The sequence below is a fragment of the Ctenopharyngodon idella genome, chromosome 15 (genome assembly GCF_019924925.1).
Source record: "Ctenopharyngodon idella isolate HZGC_01 chromosome 15, HZGC01, whole genome shotgun sequence".
Classification (NCBI taxonomy): Eukaryota; Metazoa; Chordata; class Actinopteri; order Cypriniformes; family Xenocyprididae; genus Ctenopharyngodon; species Ctenopharyngodon idella.
In genome coordinates, this window is record NC_067234.1 from 25,550,608 (window position 1) to 25,578,106 (window position 27,499).

General features: G+C 35.8%; 2 protein-coding genes across 3 annotated transcripts in view; one reads left to right on the forward strand and one right to left on the reverse strand.

Annotated features, from left to right (window-relative positions):
• Window positions 1-2,268, reverse strand: part of nova2 (NOVA alternative splicing regulator 2) — a 65,546-nt gene extending 63,278 nt beyond the window's left edge. The window contains exon 1 of one of the 2 annotated variants that reach the window (XM_051863046.1): window positions 1,559-2,268. In XM_051863046.1, the coding sequence (XP_051719006.1) occupies window positions 1,559-1,715 (157 nt within the window). In that variant the 5' untranslated portion in view covers window positions 1,716-2,268. The remainder of the gene's footprint in view (window positions 1-1,558) is intronic. The other variant, XM_051863047.1, reaches the window with a different exon arrangement.
• Window positions 2,269-8,363: 6,095 nt separating this feature from the next.
• On the forward strand, window positions 8,364-27,312 carry blmh (bleomycin hydrolase). The gene is given in 13 exon segments (XM_051862042.1): window positions 8,364-8,615; window positions 9,152-9,349; window positions 10,550-10,659; window positions 10,947-11,088; window positions 11,163-11,251; window positions 13,802-13,894; window positions 18,930-19,085; window positions 19,176-19,334; window positions 19,933-20,000; window positions 20,089-20,122; window positions 20,124-20,207; window positions 22,119-22,188; window positions 27,033-27,312. Coding segments are annotated over 13 exon segments (1,362 nt in total). The 5' UTR covers window positions 8,364-8,605; the 3' UTR covers window positions 27,182-27,312.
• Window positions 27,313-27,499: the final 187 nt, after the last annotated feature.

Sequence of the window (27,499 nt, forward strand, 5' to 3'; positions counted from 1 at the left end):
GCGATATTTAATAGTTAAGCATAACAACACAAAATTGTATATTACCAATAGAAATGTCCATTATCCTTCCGTGACATTTCAAGATTTTAATAATTTCTTTGTCATTTGCAGGCCCTGGAAATGACAATATTAAAATTCCCCTTCCATAGCTATGGGAATCCCATAGAATAATCTGTCTTGGTAAATAAATTCCAGTCAAGCCTAGATCTCTTAAGCATCAAAGTCTTTTCATTTGAGCAAATGGATCTGCAGGTTATGCCTCCCACGGGTCCAGCATGCTTCTTCTGACTGACAATTCATTACGCTTTCTGCATCGATTCTTTCACATGTAAACATCCGCCAATCACTTATCTATGCGCCATTATTAACCCTTTAACTGGAACTACAAATACTTGTTTTTTCGAAAAACCTCTTTAGCATGTGAAATAAGAGATTCTTGCACTTTTTTTTAATTCTGGCCTTTACTGAAAACAAACACTGACCTCAGCCAATCATTTGAGATATATTGTTAATATCACTAATACCAAGATGCTTTATATCTTCTGCTCTGCCTTAAATGTCGTGAAGTTCAAAAAAGAAGATGGTTTCCTGCTTAATGACACTAAAGGTGAGGATTTAATCATTATGAATCAGAAAAACTATGTTTTACACTCTTAATCTGCTAACAAACTAAGATCTAAGCGACTAACCAATCGGCTGAAAAACAGATTAAGGGTTAAAGAAATACACGATTATTTTGTTTTTAATTGATTAATTAGATAACTAGCCTGCATAACAGTTTAGCAGACAAGTGTAGTGCACTCAAGACTTCTTATGGCATCTGCCGGAATGCATAATAAACAAGCAAGCATGGGTCCAGTATAAACAATAGATTACAGTTAAATATTGAAGGATCTAGTGCACATCCAAATATCACTGAAGCAGGTGAAGCATGCAAATGTGTACAAAATCAGGCTTTTACTTAATTTAACTGAGTAACATATTATATTAAATACTGCAACTTATATAATAATATAACACTATATTTGTATATCTCACACAAATATTATAATCGTTTGTCATTCATAACTGGAGTATTCAGGGCCAGATTTCAAAATAAAAGAGTAAAGATTCAAGGCACCGGAGCATAACACAAGGTCATCTGTGGTGATAGCAAGGATGCGTAAACGCAACGCACGAGCCATGTTTTCTAATGTTTGGGTACGTGCTCATGATATTAGCCTATATTTAGTAATATACAACCCATACATAAGCCTTTTAATTTAGGAATACTGAGGATGTGTTTGGTAAACGACTGTCGTAGGTGCGTAAGACTAGACGCAAGCACCAATTCAGGGCAACTTAAAATGGACGCGAACTGTAAATATGAATTTAAAATATCAGATGCACATGTCCGGTGAATCATGACCACGTTAGATGGTGAGATGCTCCGTGGAAATCGAAAATGAATGAATTTGCCATGAACGATTTTGCTTTCATCTTTACCGTCGGGACTTACATCAAAGCACTTGTCTTTGGGAAGAGTGAGTTGCCTATGTAGACAGCAGTTGGCTCTTACCTCCTGTGTTTGTGCGTTTGGTGCTGCTGGCCTCCGTCGGGGTCTCCAGGGGTCTTTTGCGGGAATCGGGGGGATCAGACTCCATGTGCGGCTGTTGATTGTGATGATGCGGATTGGAGAAAATCCCGTTTTGCTGCACTGCCCCACCGGCCATCATTTTTTATAAAGAAGCTGTAGGCTCGCTCTCGTTTTCCCTACACGCGATACGCAGATATGTTGTTTCTAAATGTGAAACCACGATGATATGAATGTTTGGGGTGCGTCGATCCTCCGTAGCAACCTAGATACAGAATGAAAGACGCATCGATATCCAGTGGCTCGATTTTGCTCAGGCTGTTACTGATATTAATAACAAGTGATGTGGGAAACGTCCTCACTCGTGGCTCTGCGATGGCGCTCTCCTGCTGAAAACAATATGCGACCTCAGTGGTCAGCACAACTCAAAAGATTCACTGCTAAAAATTGGGATGATGCGCGAATAATAAATAGCAACGGGAAATGTACAAGAGGCGAAAGGGTAAAACAGCGGATCCCGCATGCAGGTACGTAAACCCTGCAGATAGAGCTGGATGGTGTTGAAGCGCTGGACGAGCGCTTGAAGGAGATGCGATGTTTTCGTAGGCTCTGACTCGGAGATGCTGCAGTCTTGCTTTCAGAGCATCTTTGCGCGTTTCTGCTGGAGGAGCGCAGAGCAGCGGGTGACGTCATGTGAAGCCGAGACCGCGGCTGTCAAATGTGGAGCAACAGACACGCCCCCCTCGTGCTGCGATTGGTCGAGATTTGATTTTCTCCGGCAAAGCGAAGTATAAATCCTGCTTGTCACATGACAACACAGGAGGAGGAGGTGGTGGTGATAAAAATGCGAGAGCATCATTGAAAAATAGTCGCAGGGTTGTGAAAAATAAAAGTCGTAGTTCTAAATGCGCAGCTCGTCTCTGTCTAATACCCAAGAATTCGACCACAGTACATTATTATTATTATAAGAGAATAATAATAATTATTATTATTATTATTAATATATTTTTTGTTGTTTTTTATATATATATATATATATATATATATATATATAATGTTAAACTAAAATATATAAATATTTTGATATATGTATTTTAATGTAATTTTATTATTATTATTATTATTATTATTAACAATATCTTTAAAAATATTTTACTTTTAATTTATTTTATTTTCTATTTTTATTATTTAATTTTACATTATTATTATTGCAGTATTTGAGCTTTGAAAACTTAGTACCAATGTGTACCAATAAAATAATATTTTGATATATGTATTTTTAATGTAATATTATTATTATTAACAATAGCTTTATTATCATCATTATTTAATTTATTTTAATGTAGTTTTATTTTTATTTTTTATTATTATTTAATTTTACATGATTATTATTATTATTATTGCAGTATCTGAGCTTTGAAAACTTAGTACCAGTATGTACCAATACAATAATATTTTGATATATGTATTTTAATGTAATTTTATTATTATTAACAATAATTTTATTATCATCATCATTATTATTTAATTTTATTTTTAATGTAGTTTTATTTTTATTTTTATTATTATTTAATTTTACATTATTATTATTATTATTGCAGTATTTGAGCTTTGAAAACTTAGTACCAAAGTGTACCAATAAAATAATATTTTGATATATGTATTTTTAATGTAATTTTATTATTATTATTATTAACAATAACTTTATCATCATCATTATTATTTAATTTTATTTTAATGGTTTTAATTTAATTTTTTTTTATTTAATTCTACATTATTATTATTATTATTATTGCAGTATTTGAGCTTTGAAAACTTAGTACCAATGTGTACCAATAAAATAATATTTTGATATATGTATTTTTAATGTAATTTTATTATAATTATTATTATTAACAATAACTTTATTATCATCATTACTTAACTTTATTTTAATGTAGTTTTATTTTTATTTTTTATTATTATTTAATTTTACATGATTATGATTATTATTGCAGTATCTGAGCTTTAGTAGCAATGTGTACCAATAAAATAATATTTTGATATATGTATTTTAATGAAATTTTATTATTATTAACAATAATTTTACTATCATCATCATTATTATTTAATTTTATTTTTAATGTAGTTTTATTTTTATTATTATTTAATTTTACATTATTATTATTGCAGTATTTGAGCTTTGAAAAGTTAGTACCAATGTGTACCAATAAAATAATATTTTGATATATGTATTTTTAATGTAATTTTATTATTATTATTATTATTATTAACAATAACTTTATCATCATCATTATTATTTAATTTTATTTTAATGGTTTTATTTTTATTATTATTTAATTTTACATGATTATTATTATTATTGCAGTATTTGAGCTTTAAAAACTTAGTACTAATGTGTACCAATAAAATAATATTTTGAAATATGCATTTTAATGTAATTTTACTATTATTAACAATAATTTTATTATCATCATCATTATTTAATTGTATTTTTAATGTAGTTTTATTTTTATTGTTATTTAATTGTACATTATTATTATTATTATTATTATTATTACTGCAGTATTTGAGCTTTGAAAACTTAGTACCAACATACAAAATACTATCCAACAAAAACTGAAATCTGTAAAATTTAAAGAAACAAATAATACACATTTTTTTGACAACTTTGAATTTACATTACTAATAAAAAAAATCACTTAAAATAAAATAAAATCATAAAATTGAGTATAAATGAATGGATGGACAAAAGGATGTTGTACAAACATAGAGAATACATATTTTACAGTGTCCTCAGTGCCCAGTGAGATCCTCTTGTCACACACACTCACACTCCTCCTGTGTCAACACAGGGCCGGAGGCGAGCACTTCTCTAATTCCAGATTCGCATCAAGGTGATGCTGCGCCGTCTACTGCATGAACACAAAGAGCCACCTCACGCAATTTCACATTTCTGTGGAAAAACTCAGCAGTGCGCCAGTGTCATCTGAAATACATAGGCCTACGCTCAGTGTGAGTAGAGGTATGTGGCAAGCCGATACTGAGACATTTGGCTCCTATTTACAGAGGGAAAATTGAGCAAAATAAATGACTATAAAACACTTGTGTTTTTTGAGTCTGGCCATCCATGAAATGCAATCAATGTTAAACAATCAAACTCAGTTGCTTTGTTTATTCTACCAGTCCCACTCTAGAAAAGCTCATTACTCAGGAAATAAAATGGGTGATTATTTTATTTAAACTACAAAAGCTTTAGTAATGTGGGAATTGCGATACATGATGCCATTGCTTAAAAATTGTGTGTGCTTCCACGGATCCGGAGTTGAATACAGGCCAGATAGGATGGGATTGGGGATGATGCAGTCAGACTAGAATTATACAGCATGTTCACATATGCTGTGGTTTATCCGTGTTACATTTAACCGATATAAGCAGATGCCACAGAGGAAAAAAGAAACGCTCAGAGGAACCTCTTAAGGAGCTGCACGAATATTATATATATATAGTGCACTTCTTTATTTTCCTGTAGAATAAACTAAATATATCGGTGTGATATGTATCCATATGCACCATATATATGCACCCAATCTGACAAATAAATAATAGACTTCATAAGTCTATATTTACATACCATGAAACAAGCAAAAAAAAAAAAATCACATTCTGTTTACCAGTAACTCATTGCACGCAAATGTTAATTTCGGACAGATGGCGGTGGCTAAAGCTCTCCATTCCTGTAATATGGGTTTATGAGCTTTCACATAAACCCGTGCAGTTTTCCCCCCTCTGTCACACTAGTGAAAGGGTGATATCTCGTCAAGGATGACTTTCAATGCATCACACCCTCCCCCACGCTACACACATTGTTTGAAGAGGGGACCCCATCTGCCCCCTTCTATATAAGAGCACCCGCACTATTGTTTCTGCAACTAACACAGAAAAACCAAAGAATTAGCCGGAGTGGGCAACATCTGGCATTAAATTCCACATTTATTTATGAGCAACAACATAGCACTATGCAGGTTTAAAAGGAGACGAGAGTATTTGATAATTCATCTGGCACAAACTGGCTTTTTTCGAATCATTATCAAGTTGTTTATACAAATAAACAACTACTTATAAACCCAATGGGAATACTGAGTTACTCCCTAAACATTGCTAATATCTGCCTCAGCTAGAATAATAAATACAGAATCGTTTGTTTGTCAGATTGGGACATACACAAGAGTCTCCATCTTGTGGGTGAATTGTGAAAGCAGTCAAAGAGACTGTGAAGAGCTTAGAGCTGCTTCTTTGTCCGTTGTTTCCTGTCAGAATGTGAGATTGCAGAGGCGACAAACACACCAACGCTAAATACAGATCTAATGATTAATTTTAATATACATATTTTATTAAGTCCTCAAAGCTGTCTTCATATTTTGATGCACATTATCTACATGAACTACAACACAGCCGCACTGAAGTAATTGTTCCATTTCAGTAAACATTGCCTATAGAGGCATCCACACTATTTAAAAAACGTTCTTGGAATTGATCATTAAAAAAAGCTATTAAGAAACACTGTATTTACTCAGGTCAGTGCAGCTGTGGAGGTTATGCAAGGTTACTGTCCTCTTGTGGCAAAACGTTAGAGTCGCATTTAATTTGTAGTTTTCATGTGACAGTAAAATTTACAGCCACTAGAGGGCAGCAGTTTCACAACACAGTTTTTTAATGCTTTAAAAGGGTTAGTTCACCCAAAAATGAAAATAATGTCATTTATTACTCACCCTCATGTCGTTCTACACCCGTAAGACCTTCGTTCATCTTCGGAACACAAATTAAGATATTTTTGATGAAATCCGATGGCTCAGTGAGGCCTCTATTGCCAGCAATGTCACCGAACTTCTCAAGATCCAGAAAGGTACTCAAAACATATTTAAAACAGTTCATGTGAGTTCAGTGGTTCTACCTTAATATTATAAAGGGACAAGAATACTTTTTGTGCTCCAAAAAAAAAAAAAAAATAACGACTTTATTCAACAATATCTAGTGATGTCCGATTTCAAAACACTGCTTCGAAGCTTAACGAATCATTTGTTTCGAATCAGTTGTTCGGCGCGCCAAAGTCACGTGATTTCAGTAATTTGGCAGTTTGATACGCGATCCGAATCACTGATTCGAAACAAAAGATTCGTTAAGCTTCGAAGCAGTGTTTTGAAATCGGTCATCACTAGATATTGTTGAAAAGTCGTTTTTTTTTTTTTTTTTTTGGCGCACGAAAAGTATTCTCGTCTCTTTATAATATTAAGGTTGAACCACTGTAGTCACATGAACTGTTTTAAATATGTTTTGAGTACCTTTCTGGACCTTGAGAGGTGTGACATTGCTGGCAATTAGAGGCCTCACTGATTTCATCAAAAATATCTTAATTTGTGTTCCGAAGATGAACGAAGGTCTTACGGGTGTAGAACGACATGAGGGTGAGTAATAAATGACATTATTTTCATTTTTGGGTGAACCAACCCTTTCATTTTTTCCCCTTTGTTTTCATGATAGATAGATAGATAGATAGATAGATAGAAGCAGCAGCAGCAGCAGCTGTGTATGGACAGCCCTGGTCGTTTGTAAAAACAATTTGGTTTAATAATTTAAAGAATCTGTTGCAGATAATGTTACCTCGTACTGGACTTCAACCTTGGTGCCTTTTGCTTTACTGAATTCACTATACTTCAGACTTAAGTGACATACACCCTCATTACAATTCCAAAGTTAGAAGCTAAACTTTAAGGGCAAAGTCTAAAAGGTTATTGGGCACAGCCATTAAAGAAAGTAGGCCTGTAGTCATAGCAGTTGGAAAAATACTGAAAAACTGATTTCTCAATGCATAAGCAAAAAAAAAAAAAAAAAAGTACCATGGTAGCTTTATCATAATTACCACACAATAATGTCTATAATGTCACAAATTGGAGTTTCAAGGAGCAAAGTTTGAGAATCTGGTTGAAGCTTATTTTATTAAACAAGGCAAGACAAAAATACAGAATGTGAAATTATTAATATCACGTGAAGGCAGTATAAATGTGAAAAGCATACTTGGGGAACAACCAGGAAACAGAAATGAGGTACAGGAAATACAACATACTACAAAACAAGAGTCCATAGAATAAAACAACAACCATTAAACCATGTGACAAATAGACTTTGAAGGAGGAGTGCACAAATACCATAGTTATTCAGACCAGTGGTATCATTTTAAATGCATCAAATGTCATATTCAATTAATTGAAATAAAAAACTATTTTTAATTATTAACAAATATTTTATGGCACAGTTTTTACAGCCCTGTAATGCAGTCAGTGCTGCATTCATCGAGCTCAACCATTTAAGTTTTTCATATATATATATATATATATATATATATATATATATATTCTTTTATATAAATCGGACAGTCAACATTTTATTAAGTTTAGGAACCTTCATGTTTGAATTTTTGTGTGATAACATTTTGATTAATTTTTATTTACACAAATGTAGATTTGTTCAAGTTGCTCTTATTTTGTAAAGAATTTTTTTATGTATTTATATTTTCAATGTATGTTCCTTGGATTTAATTTGGGGCGTGTTTAACAATGATAATACCAGTTTGTTATTTGAACTGGTTTAATTACGTTTTTTTTTTTTAAACTCACTTTCGACCATTGTTGAAAAAGTACAAAGTACTTAACAGTTTAAATTCAGGCCCTGCTTTTGAGGTTGCCATATCTGGGGAAACCCCGCCTTTCTGGAGCTTAAGTGGAGCATTTGTATTTCAATGAATACCATGGTGTTTACGTGGTACTCCAGGTTACTTTCCACAAATAGGGTACAAAGTTTGTACCCTCCAGAAAGGAGGGGTTTCTCCAGACATGGCAACCTCGACAGAAAGACACGCGATTTTACTGGATTTCCTGTTTCCGGAATTCCGAACGGACTGACTGGCTGTCGGCGAATGAAATAAACAAAGACTTACAAATCAGACTCCAACACCTCCTCTCCTCACCTGCAAACATGGACACTGGTGCGTATGTGTAAATATTGTCTCTCGCAGATTGTAGGTGTGGGCTGAGGGCTCAGAGCTTCACAAATATTGATGTGAATGTAGTAGCATTGTGTGGCTAACTAGCCCGAGCTGTTTACTACTACAGCTGAAAGTGACTAGGCAAAGGTGTGATTTTAACTCTTGATCGCTTATGCTTGAGTTAAATCACTGGAGTGACACTTTGAATGGGTTAAAATGAGTGTAGTTATTTGAAATGGAAAGGTTTGTAATGTGAAAGAAAAGCTAAACACCGGCAAACTCCAGAAACAATGAATGGAGTCAAACTGAAGTCAAGAGAGCTGGTTGTCAATAATTTCAGACAGAATCTGACACTGTCAGTCTAAACTCTTTTGTGTCCCACGGGGAAAAAAGTCATATAAATCAACAATTCTCACCATGATTACGCAATGCACAAGTGAATGTTTAAATGGACAGTATCACACTCTGTCACTGTTCCTGCAGGACTGTAAACTGTGTGCCCTTGTTTGGTGTTTGTGCCCTTGTTTGTTGCCCAGGACTGAGTCAGGAGAAAGCATCAGCTTTTGTCAAGCGCTTCCGCTCGGAGCCTCGATATCTGCTCGCCCAGAACGTCTCAACTTGCATTGATCCATTAGAGGTGTGTCTGCATCGGCAGACGGTCCAGGACACAGTACACATCTTCCAGCACAGCATTCCCACAGAGGGCAAACCTGTTACCAACCAGAAAAATTCAGGTACCTACACTAAAATAAAGTTTTGCACATGAATTGTGCATCAGACATATGTTTAAAAAGATGTAGGCCCACTTGAGTGGAAGGTGTCAAGTCATATCAATGGTCTAGAGAAAGCTATGTCCGTAAGTAAAATCGAAACAGTAACTGAAAACTTCTGTTTTTGCATGATGAGAAGTCCAAGACTATTGCTTAACTTTTTCTTAAGAATCAGCAAAACAACAAAATTACTTGGTGCATCACTTTCAAAAGACACATTTCACATGTACTAGGTTTGGAACAAGGAAGTAAGCTATATCAGGATATTTTTATAGAAGTACATGGGAGTAATATTTGCATAGCAAAAACAGTATTATGTATTATTTTTATGTCCCCATAAAAAATGGAACGGAATGGAAAAAACTCCACTAAAGGGTTAGTTCACCCCAAAATGAAAATTCTGTCATTAATTATTCACCCTCATGTCGTTCCACACCGTAAGACCTTCATCTTCGGAACACAAATTAAGATATCTTTGATGAAATCCGAGAGGTATATGACTCGTCCATAGGCAGCAATTTAACCACCACTTTCAAGGTCCAGAAAGGTAGTAAAGACATCATTAAAACCGTCGACGTGACTGCAGTGGTTCAACCTTAATCATTTAATTAACCTCAAAACAAAAATAACTTTATTCAACAATATCTTCTCTTGTGTGTCATTCTCGTATGCTGTTCACAATCAGACGCATGCGTGTGATGCTGACACAGGAGCCGGCTAATACTGAGTCTGCGTTCTGACATAGAACACGGAAGCGCTGAATGTAAACCGTGTACGAGAATGACACAGAGAAGAAGATATTGTTGAATAAAGTCGTTATTTTTGTTTTGGTTTTTTGCGCACAAAAAGTATTCTTGTCGCTTAATAACATTTAAGGTTGAACCACTGTAGTTATGTGAACTATTTTAACAATGTCTTTACTACCTTTCTGGGCCTTTAAAGGTGCAATGACGTTGCTGCCTGTGTGGTTCACAAACCCTCGGATTTCATCAAAAATATCTTAATTTGTGTTTCGAAGATGAACGAAGGTCTTACGGGTTTGGAAAGACATGAGGGTGAGTACTTAATGACAGAAATTTCTTTTTTTGGATGAACTAACCCTTTAAATACTTCCTTGTTAGGTTTGACCTGACCTCACTCTCTATGCTTGTTTCTTTCCATCAGGGAGATGTTGGATCTTCTCATGTCTCAATGTAATACGTCTTCCATTTATGAAGAAGTTTAACATTGAAGAATTTGAATTCAGTCAGTCTTATCTTTTTTTCTGGGATAAGGTAAGTCAGCGTTACCATTCCTTGTGATTTGCATTTTCAAAAACAACGTTTAATTTAAGAATTGACTATTTATTTTGCACCAGGCTCCGAGGTTGTAATTCTGCTGTGTTGTTTTTGCTGTGAATTACCTTCTCTCATTGTGTTAATGGTAAAGGTGCAGTAAATCCTCTTTTTGTGTGAGATGTATTGTGTTGCCTGGATGTTTGTGGCCCACTGTGTCCCCTCTTTGCCCCTTCACCTTGATGGTACACACCCCCTGATTATGTGTATTTCTGTTTTTGTCTCAGGTGGAGAGGTGCTATTATTTTCTGCATGCCTGTGTGGAGACAGCCCAGCGGAAGGAGTCAGTAGATGGCAGACTGGTTCAGTTCCTGCTATCAAATCCTACCAATGATGGTGGACAGTGGGATATGCTAGTTAACCTTATTGGTCAGTTTGGTTTAAATATATGAATTGAAATTCTTCACTTTCGAGATGCATTTAAACTCCTATGTGTTTTTCAGAAAAATACGGTGTCGTCCCTAAGAAGTGCTTCCCCGAGTCTCACAGCTCAGAGGCTTCCCGAAGAATGAACGATATCCTCAATCACAAGGTGGGTTCGAAGTTACGCTCAACCCTTGAAAGCTACTCTCAGTCCACAGCGTTGTATCCCCTCAAGCTTTCATGTTGACATTTACCGAATGAGGATTTAGTGGCTGTGTATGAGCGGGGACTCCATCATAGAAGCACTCTTTGAGTCACCGGATGAGCAGAGGAGAATGTCACTAAGGTCACTTTCCTTGTCTTTTAGATAAACGAGGAAGATGGCAGTTTTGGTCCGCATGACATTTAATGAAGAACTAAAACAAATATGAGATAATGTGCCAGAAATGATTAATCAAAGACAACCAGTTTTATTTTAGTATTAAGTAATACTAAAATAAAACTAATAGTAATAGTATTTATATACTGTTTTTTGTTTGTTTTTGTTTTTAAATAATTTCACTATTATGTTTATATTTTCAGTTTTCTTTTTAATTTTAGTTTAAGTTTAGCAATTTTGTGATTTATTTATTTATTTTTTGTTAGATTTTTGTTTAGCTTTATTTTAATTTTGGTTTTAGTCATTTTAGTACTTCAGCTTAAACTTATTTTTAAGTTTATATTTATTTATTTATTTATATTTATTATAAGTTTGTTTATTTTTATTTTAATTTTCATCAATTTGAGAAAAAAAAAAAAGCTTTTAAAATTAAAGTTTAAGTATCTAATATCTAATTTTATTTAAGTTTTATTTTAATTACCCAAAATGATTTTTAATAGTTTTAGTTAACCATAACAATACTGAAGGCAACATTGCAACCTGAAAAGATTGAAGGCTGAATCTTTTTTCACAGCTTAATTCAGAGTCATTAAATAAGCTGCTAAAATTAGCATATTCATAATGTGATTGCCTACATTGCCTTATAAAGAATTGTTTGTCTGGGGTAATATTTTTTTATGAGAAAGACAGACATAGATTGTCAACATATAATCTAGGGGTGTAATGTATCATAATTGATCCGTGATCTATATGGACCATGCCCCACGGTTCGACACATGTGATTTGCGGATTACATTTAACTATCATAAAGTGAAAGTTTATCATTTGCAAGTGTTCCTAAGTCTTTTTAAAATTTAAGCATTCAAGCGATTTTTAAACCATTCAAAGCACATGAAAAGGTGAAAGGGAAGTCAATTCCATACACAGAATTGATTCCTCTATTACGTATCTTTGTGCTTGAACGGACACATACACACAAAATTTTTCACAACAGTTGGTTGTGTCCGAAGTGAATGTAAACAACTGAGAAAGAAATTGGATGTTTATCATTATATTCAAACTGGCCAATAAAGGGATAGTTCACCCAAAAATGAAAATTATCACATGATTTACTCACCCTCAAGCCATCCTATGTGTATATGGCTATCTTCTTTCAGACAAACTCAATCAGAGTAATAATATTCTCGCTCTTCCCAGCTTTGTAATGGTACTGAATGGGGGGGCGTGAGAATTTGAAGCCCAAAAAAGTGCATCCATCCATCATAAAAGTAATCCATACGGCTGCAGGGGGTTAATAATGGCCTTCTGAAGCGAAGCGATGGGTTTTTGTAAGAAAAATATCCATATTTAAAACTTTATTAACTACAATAACTAGCTTCCAGCAGACGGCCATACGCATTGATTTGCGGCGAAAGAGTAACCCCTTACCCGATGAATGACACAATGACGAACGCGGATACGCAGAGGATAGAGCAAAACAAAACACCGGTCATGAATTAGAAGTCTAAAATGAGAATTTTTAAAGAGAAATATTGGAGGATTTCAATATAAGTGAAGAAAAGCTCGAGTTTGTTACACAGTCCTATTTGTTTGAACCACGAGAGGCGTCTAAGCTTACGCGACTCCTACATCCTATGTCGGGTCAGGGATTACTCTTTCTCCGTAAATTGATGCATATGGCTGTCTTTCGGAAGCTAGTTATTATAGATTATAAAGTTTTATTTATGTTTTTTTTTTTTTCTTACAAAAAGCCATCGCTTCACATCAGAAGGCTTTTATTAACCCCCTGGGGCCATAGAGATTACTTTTATGATGAATGGATAAAAGCTTGGAAGTGCCAGGATATATTTTAATATAACTCTGATTGTGTTCATCTGAAAGAAGACAGTCATATACACCTGGGATGGCTTGAGGGTGAGGAAATCATGGGATCATTTTAATTTTTGGGTGAACTATCCCTTTAAGTCTTAAAGTGACAGCAGCCTATAAATACCTGCTGCTGTCTGTGTCATTAATGTTAATCAAACAACAAAACACAGCTTTAACAAAGATTAATCTATATTTACTTTATACAGTTGTTCTTATTTTACTAACTCTTCACTTGTCTTTAACAATGTTCAAACTTTATTAGTTAGGCTAGTAGTTCTTGCTGTGTTCGAAAAATGATCAGATCCGTGACTCAAAAACCATAATATGATCCAAAAATGAGTTTTGTGATCAGTTGCACCCCTAGTATGGTCTTAGATAATTTGACACATTCTGTACTATATATATTAACAGGTAACATATATTTTCTTTTGAATTGCTTTTGTGATTTGCATTTGTTTGTTTGTGTTGCAGTTGAGAGAATATTGTCTAAGGCTGAGGAACATGGTGGCCAGTGAAGCCACTAAAACTGAGCTGTCTGACACTATAGACACCATGATTGAGGAGGTGAGTTTATTTTTGGAGCTTTGTTTTATGACAATGAGATAGTTGAGCTTAAAATGAAAATTCTCTGATTATTTACTCACCCTCACATCGTTCTAAACCTCTATGCTGTTATGGGGATATGCACTTAAATTACATCATTAAAGATCCTGGCAACATATTGATTTGATTTTCAGTAATAATTATTTTGTGTTCAAACTAAAAAGATGACACCATATGAGTTTGAAATGACATGAGGATAGGTAAAAAATTGACAATTACTATTTTTGGGTGAAATATTCCTTTGTGCATTTCTTTTATGCCTGTTGAGGGAGCTGTTTCACTGCTGATGAGACCACCAGTTGAGCTTGCCAGACAATATTGCAAGGTTATCTTTCACAGGCTTGGCTGCAAACTCTTGCATATTTCACATGAACTGTGAAACTGTATAAGGACGGTCAAGCTTACTTTTTAAAATTATGGGATTTGCAACTGTTTGTTCCTTATCGGCAGTTTCCAGCTCTGAGAGCTTTCCTGTCATATCAGCTTTCAGAAACATGAAAGCTTTTCTTAGACACGTTTCGAGAATCAACAAACAGACAGGCAGTATGATCACAGTTTTATAATTTAGTCTATAAAATCAATGCTAACTTAAAGGTCTTTTTTCAAATATGAGCATATACCTGGTATAATATTTTTCATGAAATGTATATAAGACAATGTACAAAGTAAAACAATTCCATTATACATTTCACTTTAAAAAGAAACCTTTCTTCTTCAAATACGCATATAAAGAGGTCCAAAAATCTGAAACTTCATTGAAAATAAATAAATTGGAAATAAAGTTTAAGGAATTTGAAATATTTAAGATTATGCAATATTTCTAGGTAAGCACATTAACTATGCTGCTGATATATCGAGAATTGAAAGAATAAATAGTAGCCTATTAAACTTTAAATAGTCTCTGTCGTTTGGACCCCTCTGTATGTCAAACTGTAAGTGATGTACAGTATTGACGTAAAAACTCGATCTGACAAAACATGGACATCAATAATTAAAAATCATTTAACGCTAATGATTTAAGCTAAACAATAACATTGTCAACCACCTGCGACCCAAAATGAGCACATACAAAGCATCCCTTGGTTTTGTGAATACCTGCGTATGTTTTTGTTTGCGCATATTTTTGTGCGTGTGAGCGGAGGAAAGAGCGAGCTATACAGAGAGAAAGCAAGTGCCTGCAGGACTTGATGATAGAATGTTCCACAAACATGATTGTTATCACCCGGTGCCTGTCGTTGAGTGGCAAAGGCAATCTCACTCGCATTATTACTATACCTCCACCATCTGTGAAAGGATGCCGCGCAGCGTGCGCGTCTAAGTTAATATCTCTAAGCTCGTGCTCTGTGTTTCTCTCCCAGGACAAACACATGCCCGAGTATGATTTACTTCCCTGTAAATCTGGTTGTGAAACACTCTCCTCTCACCCGCTTGTGTGTTTTCTTGTATTTGACGGGATGTTTGTTTGTCCACCTGGTGTTGGTTTGTTTTCTGTAACACAGAGTTGTTGAGAAGTGTGTTTGTGTATTTATGTTACTTTTATTCCTATCAAAATGGTTAGTAATAGTGGATGAGATCATGGGTGGAGTCATATTATTTATGTAATTAAGATTGGATTCTAGTCTAGCGTAGATAAAAGGAGCATTACGCATGAAGTCGGAGCACATTGAGTTTTTATGAGGGTTGTAGGTTCAAAATCAGCCTGTATCATGTTCCCTTGGCTTTTATCTGTCATTCCATTCATAATCACTAGTAGATCAAAGGTGCCCTTGTTTAACTGATGTGTTGGCAGTGCTGGACTGGACAGTGTCACTCTTTATACTATCAGGACTCTATCTGACAGATCTCTGTGCAGCAGAACACACAATCAGGTTTCCAGCCTTTGACAGTGTTTTTTTTTAAATTATTATTTTTATATTATGTTTTATAAACATTCTGTTTTCTGTCATAATCTAGCTGTGATAGAGGAATATATGGTTTATTTTTTTTTTTTTTTTTTTTTTTTTTTTTTGAGCTCTGGTTCATTGTTATGCATAATTCTCTGCAAAGACATACTAAAATTCCCTTTTTTTTGGAATTTGTTTGTAAGGGCCAAATGTGTTTCCTGTTTACAGGAAAAGTTCAAGTTAATCAGTCAAATGAATTTGTCAGCTCTAATGGCTCATCCAGGCATGCTCTAAATTATATTTTGGCTTGCGTTGTGTCATATATGCCATGTAACAAAAGCAGAAAGGCACATTTTTGACACACTGTCCCTCGTTGAACTCCATACTGTTTACTTGCAAAGCTATGTTTGAGAAGCAGATGCAAACAACAAAAATGGCAGGATCAGCGCTGTGGTCTGGTACCAGGGTCTGGCAACTGTATAGAAGAACAATATTTACGTTGAAGAGCTTGTAAACAGATCCACGTACCTTCCCACAGGCTACTGGAATCGTGCCATGTTGTGTTTTCATACATCTAGCAATTTGCATAGCTGATTGCTTGCACATTGATTACTTTGATGTGAGATAGCCAGCCAGTATGTTCCTTTCCTTGTCAACAAACACCTGTATGCCATAATGGAAAAAATTGAATGAAAAATTAAAATGTTTTCCTATAATATCTCACAAATGCTTTTGCCAGTCTGCTTAGGATAAAAGAAGGTTTACATGCACCTTCTTTTAGATCAAGTGCTTATTATTCCATACACACAAATTTACATTTGATTTCAGAATAATTCAAACATTGCATCCGTACACCTTGCTCTTGATAAGTTACTCTGACTCACAGATCCTACATTATCCCAAGTCAAGGGATGACGGAACAACCAGAGGATATGATATTTAGTGCTTTTAGTTGAGACATTTTTCTTAAGAAAAAGCTTTACATTGTGCTATGGCGTGCTCATCTTCCCGGCCTGTGAGCCAGCCGCTCCTCCCTGGTTGTGCCCCTCGGCTCTTCCTGTTGCCCTGTGGCCACCCATCCTCAGACAGGTGTTTCAATATTGACTCTCTGGCTCTGTACTGACGTCAGTGAGCCTCGGCCATTGTTTTGCGCAAGCGGCACTTTTCAACAGGCAAAAAAAAAAAAAAAAACTATAAACAGGCGCCCGTGTTGTTTGGACGGTCCTGCACGTTTATCTAACCTGCCAAGGAGGAGAGAGGATGTGAGAGCGTGCGACGCAGAGGCTGTTTGTGCGGTTAGAGCATCTGGGTCCAACGCCGGGTCAACAGGGAGGAAAGAGGGCCGGGCGCCGCTGGTATTTACTCTCCCTCTGGGTAGACTGGATAGAGAAAACAAACTGTAATGCTTTATAAAGGGTGTTCTTTCCAGGATAGTGCTGGAATAGGGTGAGAGAGAACAGAGAAGGTTGGTTGGAGAAAACCTCTTTTTCTGAAGAGCATCGTTGAAGTGACATATTTTTGGTTTATTGATCCTGATGTTCTTCCAAAGCCTTCTGTGGAAGACAAATGATATTTTGCAAATAAAATGATGATTTATTCTGTCAAACTCTCAATAGGACAAAAAAGCACCACTGAGTCTGTATGTCCTGATGTGTGTATCTGTATGTCGGGATTTTTTGCTTTTTTTATTTTGTTTTTGTTTTTATTTAGTTATTATATTTTAATTTAGTATGTAGTTTTCCTACAACATCTAAAAAAATTAAGCTGTTATATAAATATTCCCTTTAAAATCTCCTACAAGCTTCACGATTGTTATTATTATTATTGAATGAAGTCTAGACAAATGAAATCTCACATAGTGTGAAGAATAGTATCAACCAGAAGTCTCTGTAAACTTAAGTTCATGTGGTGCATGTTTTTTCTCAATCCACCTACTTGTGTATGCCAAAAGAAAAAAGACAGGCACATCTTATCTGTCCATTTTCTTGCCTTCCTGCCTGCCCATTTGTGATTGACCAAGAAGCACGTATTATCAAGGTCAAGTTAATCTTGGCTAAGAGAAATCCGTGTTCCAATATGTAAAGCCGAGACCGCGGTCAGGAGAGGCCAGGAAATGCCTGGGATTGGAGTAACAAAGGCTAAGTTCTGAGAACTAAAAACAGTTTGAGTTCAGAATAAAGAGTACCATAGTCAAACATTAGATGCCTCACACACACTGTTTGTGTTCTTAGTGCTCATCTCAGCTACATCCAGTCAAAGCCAGAGTTTTCTCTAATGTGGTTTGTTTTCCCAGGTCTTATTTAAGATATCACATCCATATGTCATCCATCTTTAGAGTTCAAACTTAAAGGGATAGTTCACCCAAAAATGAAAATTCTGTCATCATTTACTCACTCTCAAGTTGTTCCAAACCTGTAAAAATTTCTTTGTTCTGTTGAACACAAAGGAAGATATTTTAAAGAAGGTTTGTAACCAGGCCGCTTTGGGGCACCATTGACTTCCACAGTAGGAAAAAAAAAATACTATGGAAGTCAGTGGTGCCCCAGAACTGTTCAGTTTCCCACATTCTTTAAAACATCTTCCTTTTGTGTTCAACATAACAAAAAAATGTATACAAGTTTGGAACAACCTGAGGGTGAGTAAATGATGAAAGAATTTTCATTTTTGGGTGAACTATCCCTTTAATGTGAGCTTTTAATCAACCGTTTTTGAATTTTGGATACTTGTTATATGATATAAAGCTTGAGAGCTTCTAAAATGTACACTAACATTCAAAAGTTTGGGATCAGTATGATATGTTTTTGTTTTATTTGAAAGATATTAGTACTTTTATTCAGCAAGAATGCATTAAATTGATCAAAAATGTTGGTAAAGACATTTATATTGTTACAGAAGATTTCCTTCTAAAACAATCCTGAAGAAAAAACTATCTCAGTTTCCAAAAAAGTATTAAATGGTTATTTTAAATTGTAATAATATTTCACAATTTTACTGTTTTTAGCATGAGGAAATCAGAATAATTTTTATACATGGACCAAATCCATTAATTGTGTGAATAGTGGCCAATTTTGATTTCATGTCTTTTTTTTCTTCTTTCATTGAATGTGTTTCAGGTGTTTCGAGTGGCCAGTGTGTGTCTGGGCAGTCCTCCAGACACCATCTGTTGGGAATACCGGGACAAGGACAAGAACTTTCACCGCATGGGCCCATTAACTCCTTTGGAGTTCTACACACAGCACGTCAAACCCCTCTATAACCTCCAGGACAAGGTACAAGCAGCATAGACTACCTCAGCTTCAGCATTAGTTACCTTCTATGTGTTGTAGTCCTCACTCACAGCTTGTGTAATATCTATGCAGGTCTGCCTCGTTAACGACCCTCGGCCCCAAAACCCCTATGGGAAGCTGTACAGTGTGGAGTTTCTGGGCAACATGGTGGGCGGCCGCAAAACACTTTACAACAACCAGCCCATCGAGCTGCTCAAAAAAGCTGCTGCAGATTCCATCAAGAATGGAGAGGTAAAATCAACTAGTCGATGGGTTGTCTGAACAATTAGGCCGTTATAAATAGGCTGATTTAGGGTCATCCTTGCAAATGTTTGGGGATAGTATGATTTTTCCCCCCAGCTTTTTATTCATTAAAGGTGACAGTAAAGACATTTATAATATAGCCTGTTTTAGCCTGTTTTAATTATAAACAGTTTGTCTGTTTTCCCTCATAAGTCACCATGTCCAGAGTTCATTATTCTCTTCTCGGCAGCCGGTGGGCAGCCCCAGTGTACATGTGCTGTAAAGCAAAGGCTTCTTTAGCATGTCTATTAATCAGTAAAAGATAGCCCAGGTTTTAAGAACATCAAGTAATTTGCTAAGGTTTACATGCCTAAGTGTATTTTTGGCATGCAAAAAAAATCACAATTTTTTGCAGTTGCAATATTTTGCATTCTGTCTGGAGTTTTGTTTGGAAGTTTGTACATGTTTGTCTTGACAATGTTACTGTTAGGATTTAGGACCGTGATGCTGTTGTTTAGCTAGGGCTTTAGGACGGTGATTTTCATAACTGAGCAGCTGAAAGTGGATTTCTGTATGTCTGTATTAATGAATGTCATTCTGGCATCAGGCGGTGTGGTTTGGCTGTGACGTAGGCAAACATTTCCATAGCAAACTGGGCATCAATGACATGAATGTGTGAGTATTGCCTCTTCAAAAAGTCAAAAAGTAAGAGTTATTTCTGAATGTATTTATGACACTAAGGATTCACTGTATGTTTTTGTAGGTTTAACCATGACCTGGTGTTTGGCATCTCAGTGAAAAAACTTATCTAAGGCGGAAAGGTTGATCTATGGAGACTCCATGATGACCCACGCCATGATCCTGACTGCCGTTACTGACAAGGTATTGAGAGAACAGCGTGCTTAAAAACGCTTGGGTTGGATAATACAGAAATTTGAGCAAGTTATTTAACTACTACTATATCACATGGGTTATTATGACCCTGTCTGCTCGTTAACAGCTCTTACAGTCAGTGTGACCTGAAGTTTTTTTTTTCTCCATTTCTGCAGACATCCGGCCTGTTTTAATTACAAACAGTTTGTCTGTTTTCCCTCATATGTCACCATATGCATGTCCAGAGTTCATTATTCTCTTCTCGGCAGCCGGTGGGCAGCCCCAGTGTACATGTGCTGTAAAGCAAAGGCTTCTTTAGCTTGTCTATTAATCAGTAAATGATAGCCCAGGTTTAAGAGCATCTAGAGTTTCACTGTGTGAAATATACACTACTGTTTTTTTTTTGTTTGTTTTTTTAAAGAAATTAATACTTTTGTTCAGTAAGGAAACATTAAAAGTGATAGTAAATACATATATAATGTTGCAAAAGATTCTATTTCAAATAAATGCTGTTATTTTAAACTTTCTATTCATCATCCTTAAAAAATGAATCATGGTTTTCAACACTGATCATAATAAGAAATGTTATTTAAATCTGCCTTTTTAATATGAGGCATCCCTCAGGGGCCGATTTTGGGACCACTGTTATTTTCCCTATATATATATATATATATAGTTCTATTTTTCTGACGTACTGTATGTCCTTCAATTAAATGAGAGTAAAACAGAGGTTCTGATTGTAGGCCCTTCCATGTCATCTCTATCTACCCTGGCTGGTCAGTTAACCTTTGTCCTTAAATTTAGAAGATCACGTAAGGATTCTTGGGGTATTTATGGACTTTAAATTTTAATAAGCAGATTAGTGCTGTTGTTAATAGTAACTTCTTTCATTTGAGATCAATCACTAAAGTTAAGCACTTTCTTACCAGAAGCGATCTGGAAATTGTGGTCCATTCACTTATCTCATCAAGGTTAGACTGTTGTAACTTTTTGTACATTGGTCTCCCCCAGACTGTTAACTCACCTGCAATTGGTGTAAAATGCAGCACAGCTTTTTAACTGGGGTGAGAAAAAGGGACCCTATTACTCCCATATTAGCATCTTTACACTGGCTTCCTGTGAAATTTAGGATTGATTTCAAAATTATCCTGTGTTTATAAGGCACTAACAGGCCATACGCCCCTATTAGTGATATCCTCTTCCTTCACTCTCCTTCTAGAGCACTTAGGTCTTCTGATAAACTGCTTTTAAATTTTCCTCGTTGTTAGATCCATCAATTGCCACTTTTAAATCATACTTAAAAACATAATTTTATTCTCTAGCTTTTGAATATTCTTTCTTGTAAAGCACTTTGGGCCAACATTTGTTGTTTTGTAAATGTGCTATATAAATAAAGTTTGATTGATTGATTGATGGACTTGAGCACCAAATCAGCATATCAGTGTGATTTCTAAAGGATCATGTGACATTGAAGACTGGAGTAATGATGCTGAAAATTCAGCTTTGCATCACAGGAATAAATTACATTTTTAAATATATTAAAATAGAAAATAGTTCTTTAAATTGTAATACTATTTCACAGTTTTACTGTTTTATTGTATTTTTGATTAAATAAATGTCTTGCCAAAAAAAGTTACTCATGCCAAACTTTTAAACTAGTGTATGCTATGAAAGTCTCATTTCCTTCCATTTGTTTACGTAAGTAGTCAAATTAACAAATTGCTTATATCCTAAACAACTAGAGTAACCTAGGGTGTGCTTTGCTCAAGTTCACATTGGTATTAGTTCACAGATCAACCGTTGCAAACCTAAAACCTTTTCATTACAAGCTCACATCTTTATCCACCAACCAATATGAGTGTCATGTGTATGGGATGGACTTTTTCTCTCTGTTTCTTCATCTTTGTCTCCTGTCCTCAGAATGGAAAGGAGGAATGCTATGAGAAGTGGCGTGTGGAGAACTCGTGGGGAGACGATCGTGGGAATAAAGGTGAGGGGGTCGCCATCTGTCTGACAATTACACATGCTTCTTAATTTACAGATATTTGGCTTTTGACATTGAATAATTCAATTTGCAGCAGGATTAGCTCTTGGGGCTCCTTAGTCCACTCTTCAATGACTTAATTTAACCCTTGTCTGAGAGCACTGGGAGTCGGATATTTGATTTAGCATGGGGTCTGTGCTGGGCCTTTCTTGTTTCAGAGGTTTAGAGCACGCTGTGTGCGCTAGTCTTGCCGGGCACATCTGTAGACCCGCTCACAGCTGGACCCAATGTCCATACCCACTGTCTTATTTAAAACAGACGCTACATTGAGGGGCTGTTTAATTAGCTCTGGCTGCCTGGAGAGAGAAAGAGTGTGTGCACACGCACACATGGCCATTTTCTTTCTGCTTCCTTAGACCTGCATTCCTCAGAAGATTATAAAGATTTTTTTGGCCTGCTCGTTTATCAGAGAAAGTGATTCATTGCAGATTGCTTCATTTCTGCATTTAAAAAAGTTCAAAGTTTGCCTTAAAGGTGAAGCGTGTCATTGTTTCCGTGATAAAATACTATTTTCCTATAGTGGTTTAATGTGAGGAGACAACTATAAGAAGGTTTTCATAGGTTGACTTCCTCAAAGAGTGTAATCGCTATGGCTTTGTTGTGTTTCTAAGGCAAGCATTGCTTTTTCTATTTCACATCGTTCAAAAGTGTGGGGTCAGTAAGATATGTTTTTTGGAAAGTGATTAATACTATAATAAATACCCAAAATTCAGGTGTGCCATGACAGGAATAAAATACATTTTAAAATCTTTTAAAACAGAAAACAGTTATTTTAAATTGTAATAATATTTCACAATATTACTGTTTTTTTACTGTATTTTTGATCAAGTAAATGCAGCCTTGGTGAGTATGAGACTTCTTTTAAAAACATTAAAACCCCAAACTTTTGAAGGGTAGTATACACGAGGAAAGAGATTTTTCTTTTAAAACCCCTATCTAGGGATGTGCAATGTTTTGGCTGATATGACCCCTTTTTTTTTTTTTCTTTTTTTTTTTTTTAAGTTGTGTTCACTCTATACGATGTTGGCCATGATTTGGCTGTCTGAGACAAATGTTTGGAATCCTAAAATATTCTTCTGGTCCTAGGCCAAAATCTAAAGTCTTTGATCGCTAGTTTGATATGTTCACTGACAGCCGATCAAAGGCACAATATGTAAGATTTTTGCAGTAAAACGTCGAAAAACCAGTAGGCTAGTGTTATATATTTTGTTCAGTTGAGTACTTAAAATATCCCAAATGTTTCCAACTATTTGTAAATTGTGAGAAATGGCGTCATATCCGCATTACCCTCGGTTTCTGGTTTTATTTTGTAGAAACCATGGAAACACCAAAGACGCCTTAATATATTACATGTTTTATTAGACAAGGGAACTACTGTTTAATTACATTTAGAGACAGAAAACGAATTATTGTTATATAGCTCAACACGTTTAGTCTTATTGTTTAAATCTAGTTTTCTTGATTTTCCGAGAATACCGTGCTTTTACCATGCCTCAGAGAAAAACACTATTTTGTCAAGTAGCTAACATAGCATAATCAGATGCGGCTTTATTTTTAGTAACAGTAATACAGCATTTTCTCCATCATACAATATGTTTTAAAATTGATTGCATGCCATTTATCAACACAAGCCACCCAGCATTTATTAATATGATATTCTAATATCGATCTATTTTACTGCAGTGTGCAACAAGTGTCTCACAGCAGCCACCGAGCAAACGCACAGAGTAACGTTATAACATAATTTTCAACACACTCACATGTATCTAATATGATAAACAGCGCTGTGTTACCTCATGCACTTGACCGGAAGAAGCGAAAGCGGCGACTGCGGCATAATAATATAAGTTCCGCTGCTCGTGAGGCGTGTGTCGCGTTCGTCTCTCATTAGCACTCGCTCCAGCAGCTTCTGCTCTGCTTCATAATACAGTAACGTTAATAATCTCATCCATGAACATGATTTCTGCCTGAGTCCCGTCCCAATTCTTTTCCACTGGCTGTGAGGTGAAGACGACATCTCCCAAGATTCCGCGCTCAAACTCGGCGTTATCAAGCTACACCATTGTTTTGAATAGGCGATCTCTAGCGGCAAAAAATCAACATATTGTAGCTTTAATGACTGTCGCGATCAAATTTAACCTCTGACGAAATTCTGGCAGTGTCAGAAGATTTGATTTACAGTCCTGCAGTGTCACGGTGACTTCTTCTACAACAACCGTCAAATCAAAGACCAATAGGAGCGCAGAACCTGATTATGCAACTAGTGAGACAACAAACCACACACATCGTCTTGTCCCTCCCTTTTTTCATTTTAAGAACAAGCCATGATCAAAATTAACGCTACAGATTGTTTTTGTTTTAATCCCGCTTGTAACGTTTAATGTGCACCCGGCTTTAAGTTACCTAATGTTGACTTGGTTAATCTTAAAAATAATTTAATAACTGTTTGAATTCTTTAGCAAATATCAAAATGATATTCAGTTTTCACTGATGTTGAAATTCACTTGTAGCATTTGAAACCACTGATTTTTTTTTTTTTTTTTTTTTAATTTTTATTATTATTATTTAAATATTCTGCACGGTAATCAACTGCCTAAACCACCAAGCAATCAGCGTTGGGGAAATGTACTTTTAAAAGTAATGCATTACAATATTGTGTTACTCCCTAAAAAAGTAACTTTTTAGTTACTTTTTATGGAAAGTAATGCGTTACATTACTTTTGCATTACTTTTGACCTGGGCTGGGCTTGCTTGTTTGTTTTTTAATAACAACAAAAAAAGTTATATTTTTGGCCAATGTAAAGGCCTTTTCAGATCAAAAGTGAAATGAATAAGCTTCAGGCTGATCACAAATGTGATATTTATCTAAAGTCTTTTGCTATTAGTATGGTTGAATTGGATCATTGAAGGTCAGCAGCAAAGACATTTGTTCATAAAGTGAGATTAAATCAGAACAAAACTCAAAGCCACTTACAGTTTATCTCAACATGGCGACAGGAGAGCTGTCAGTCAATAAATATGAAAAAGTAACTTGCGTTACTTGTTTGAAAAAGTAACTCCGATATTTTGTTGTAAATTTAAAAGTAATGCATTACTTTACTAGGTACTTGAAAAAAGTAATCTGATTACGTAACTCAAGTTTCATATAATGCATTACCCCAACAACAATTAACATTCTGAGTGCCAACTCTAACATCCCGCTAGTAGTGCAAAATTAACACGGTTCACCTTTAACCCACTGGCTTTAGTAGAAACATCTGTCAGTGTCGTAAAAACAGCAATCTTACAGCACACTTCGTATTTATACATGACAAATCACATATATTCACAGCTCTTGATGAATTCAAAACATCACAGCTGCACATAAATTAGGACTTTTTGTGGTTTTCGAGCAGTATTGTTTGACAGCTAGACGAGGAGGGGAATTTAAAAAAATGTGTTGTTGAGGTTAAAGGGGTTAAGGGCTCTCAAATTGGTCATAACAGTTGTTTCCCCTGAAGATTAGACAATAACGCAATATACTCAGAGGGGCAGGGTTGACATTTCTGGAGGAATACAGGCTTCAAGCTGTATTTCTGCCTCATTCCTACCTATTTTTGCCTGTTTACATACTGTGGCACGAACAAGAGTTTGAAGAGAGGTATTTGTGTAACTGATTTTTACCGAATATTTATGTGTTCAGTGGCTCACTGGGGGCCCTGAAGATTGTAGATTTTATGGTAGTAAAAATGCAGTGATGAATAGAAAGATAAATATTCTTTCAGATCCTTTGAGTCCTCCAGGAATGGATAATTTCTATTGCAAATACAAAGACTGCTAGCTGCATAAATAAATATGATGTTTTGTAACAAAAATCAGTTTGTTCTTCAGATTTAGTCAGTTTGTCACTGAGGCTTGAGTCAGGCTCATTAAAAGTCCAAAAATTATGCTCCATTCACACACATTACAAGTATTTTGAAAACCTCAAACTTTAATTACCAAAGCATTGAGCTGAGGTACCGATGCACAGAAATCCAACATGGAAATTCAAGCTCTACTGCTCTATTTGTTCTAGTACACGTTGTGCTCTGTTTCACTAGGTGTTTTTCTTCTGTTCGATGGCCTGATTGATGCGTCTTAGTCAACCGGACATGACCCGAGAGCGAGCGCTGTGTGAAATAAACCTTATCAACATCTTCTTCCTGCTTTTAGCACGGCAAAACTGATATCAAGAGTTTGTGCATTCTTTAAGCGATTAAGAATGGAACTGGCTTTATTGGGAGCCACTGTTAGACACGAGGATCCAAACACACCCTTAATTAAAAATAATGTTCAAATGTGTGTGTTTGCTTGTTTTAAAATCAAACTTTTTCAATTTCGAGAGGTGAGAACAGACGGCGCGATTAGACAGGGTGTGGCTCGTTCCCTCTGTGCGGAACAATGGAGAACATGCCGTGCTAATTGGATCAGGATTTTATTTGACATCAGATTTGGTTAAACACTGTTTGCTGTTTAAGTTTTACTCACAAGCCTAATCGGCTTTCAGAGTGTGACGAAAAATCCCGTCTCACGAGGCGGGCACTAAATCGGACATCACTCAGGCCTGGACTTTATATAGTGGTATATATAGCTGAATTACAAGTTTAATTAGTAGACTGAGCTCTCTCCAAACCTAGGCAATCTGAAGAGCTTCTGCTATGGCAAATTAAATAGTGTTCCCCTTTTCCATCCCACTATCTTTCTTTTGCTCCTCTCTTATTTTACCCGTTTATCTCTGTCTGTCTGTGCCTCATCTCTGCCTCTTCCTGCAGGATATCTGATCATGACAGACGAGTGGTTCTCCGAGTATGTATACGAGGTGGTGGTGGATAAGAGTTACATCCCTCCTGAAGTGCTGGACGTCATGCAGCAAGACCCCGTCGTCCTCCCGGCCTGGGACCCCATGGGAGCCCTGGCTTAACCACAGGAGCCAAAGGCACCAGTCTCCTTGACTCTGCCGCCAACTGGTTTTTAACCTTCCCATCATCTCTCACAAAAAGCCTGGTCTAGATAAAAAAAAAATAAAGTTTTTTTGTCTCTTTTTTATTATCACTGGAGTCTGAGTGACGAGTCATTTCAATGTGGCGTTGGCTTAGTGGTCACCTGCTAGCATCTCTATTTTATTTTGGCATCTTTCAGATGATATATTACACTACTGTTCAAAAGTTTGGGGTCAGTAAGTTTTCTTTTTTATATATTTATATTTTAATTCCGCAAGGATGCATTAAATTGATCAAAA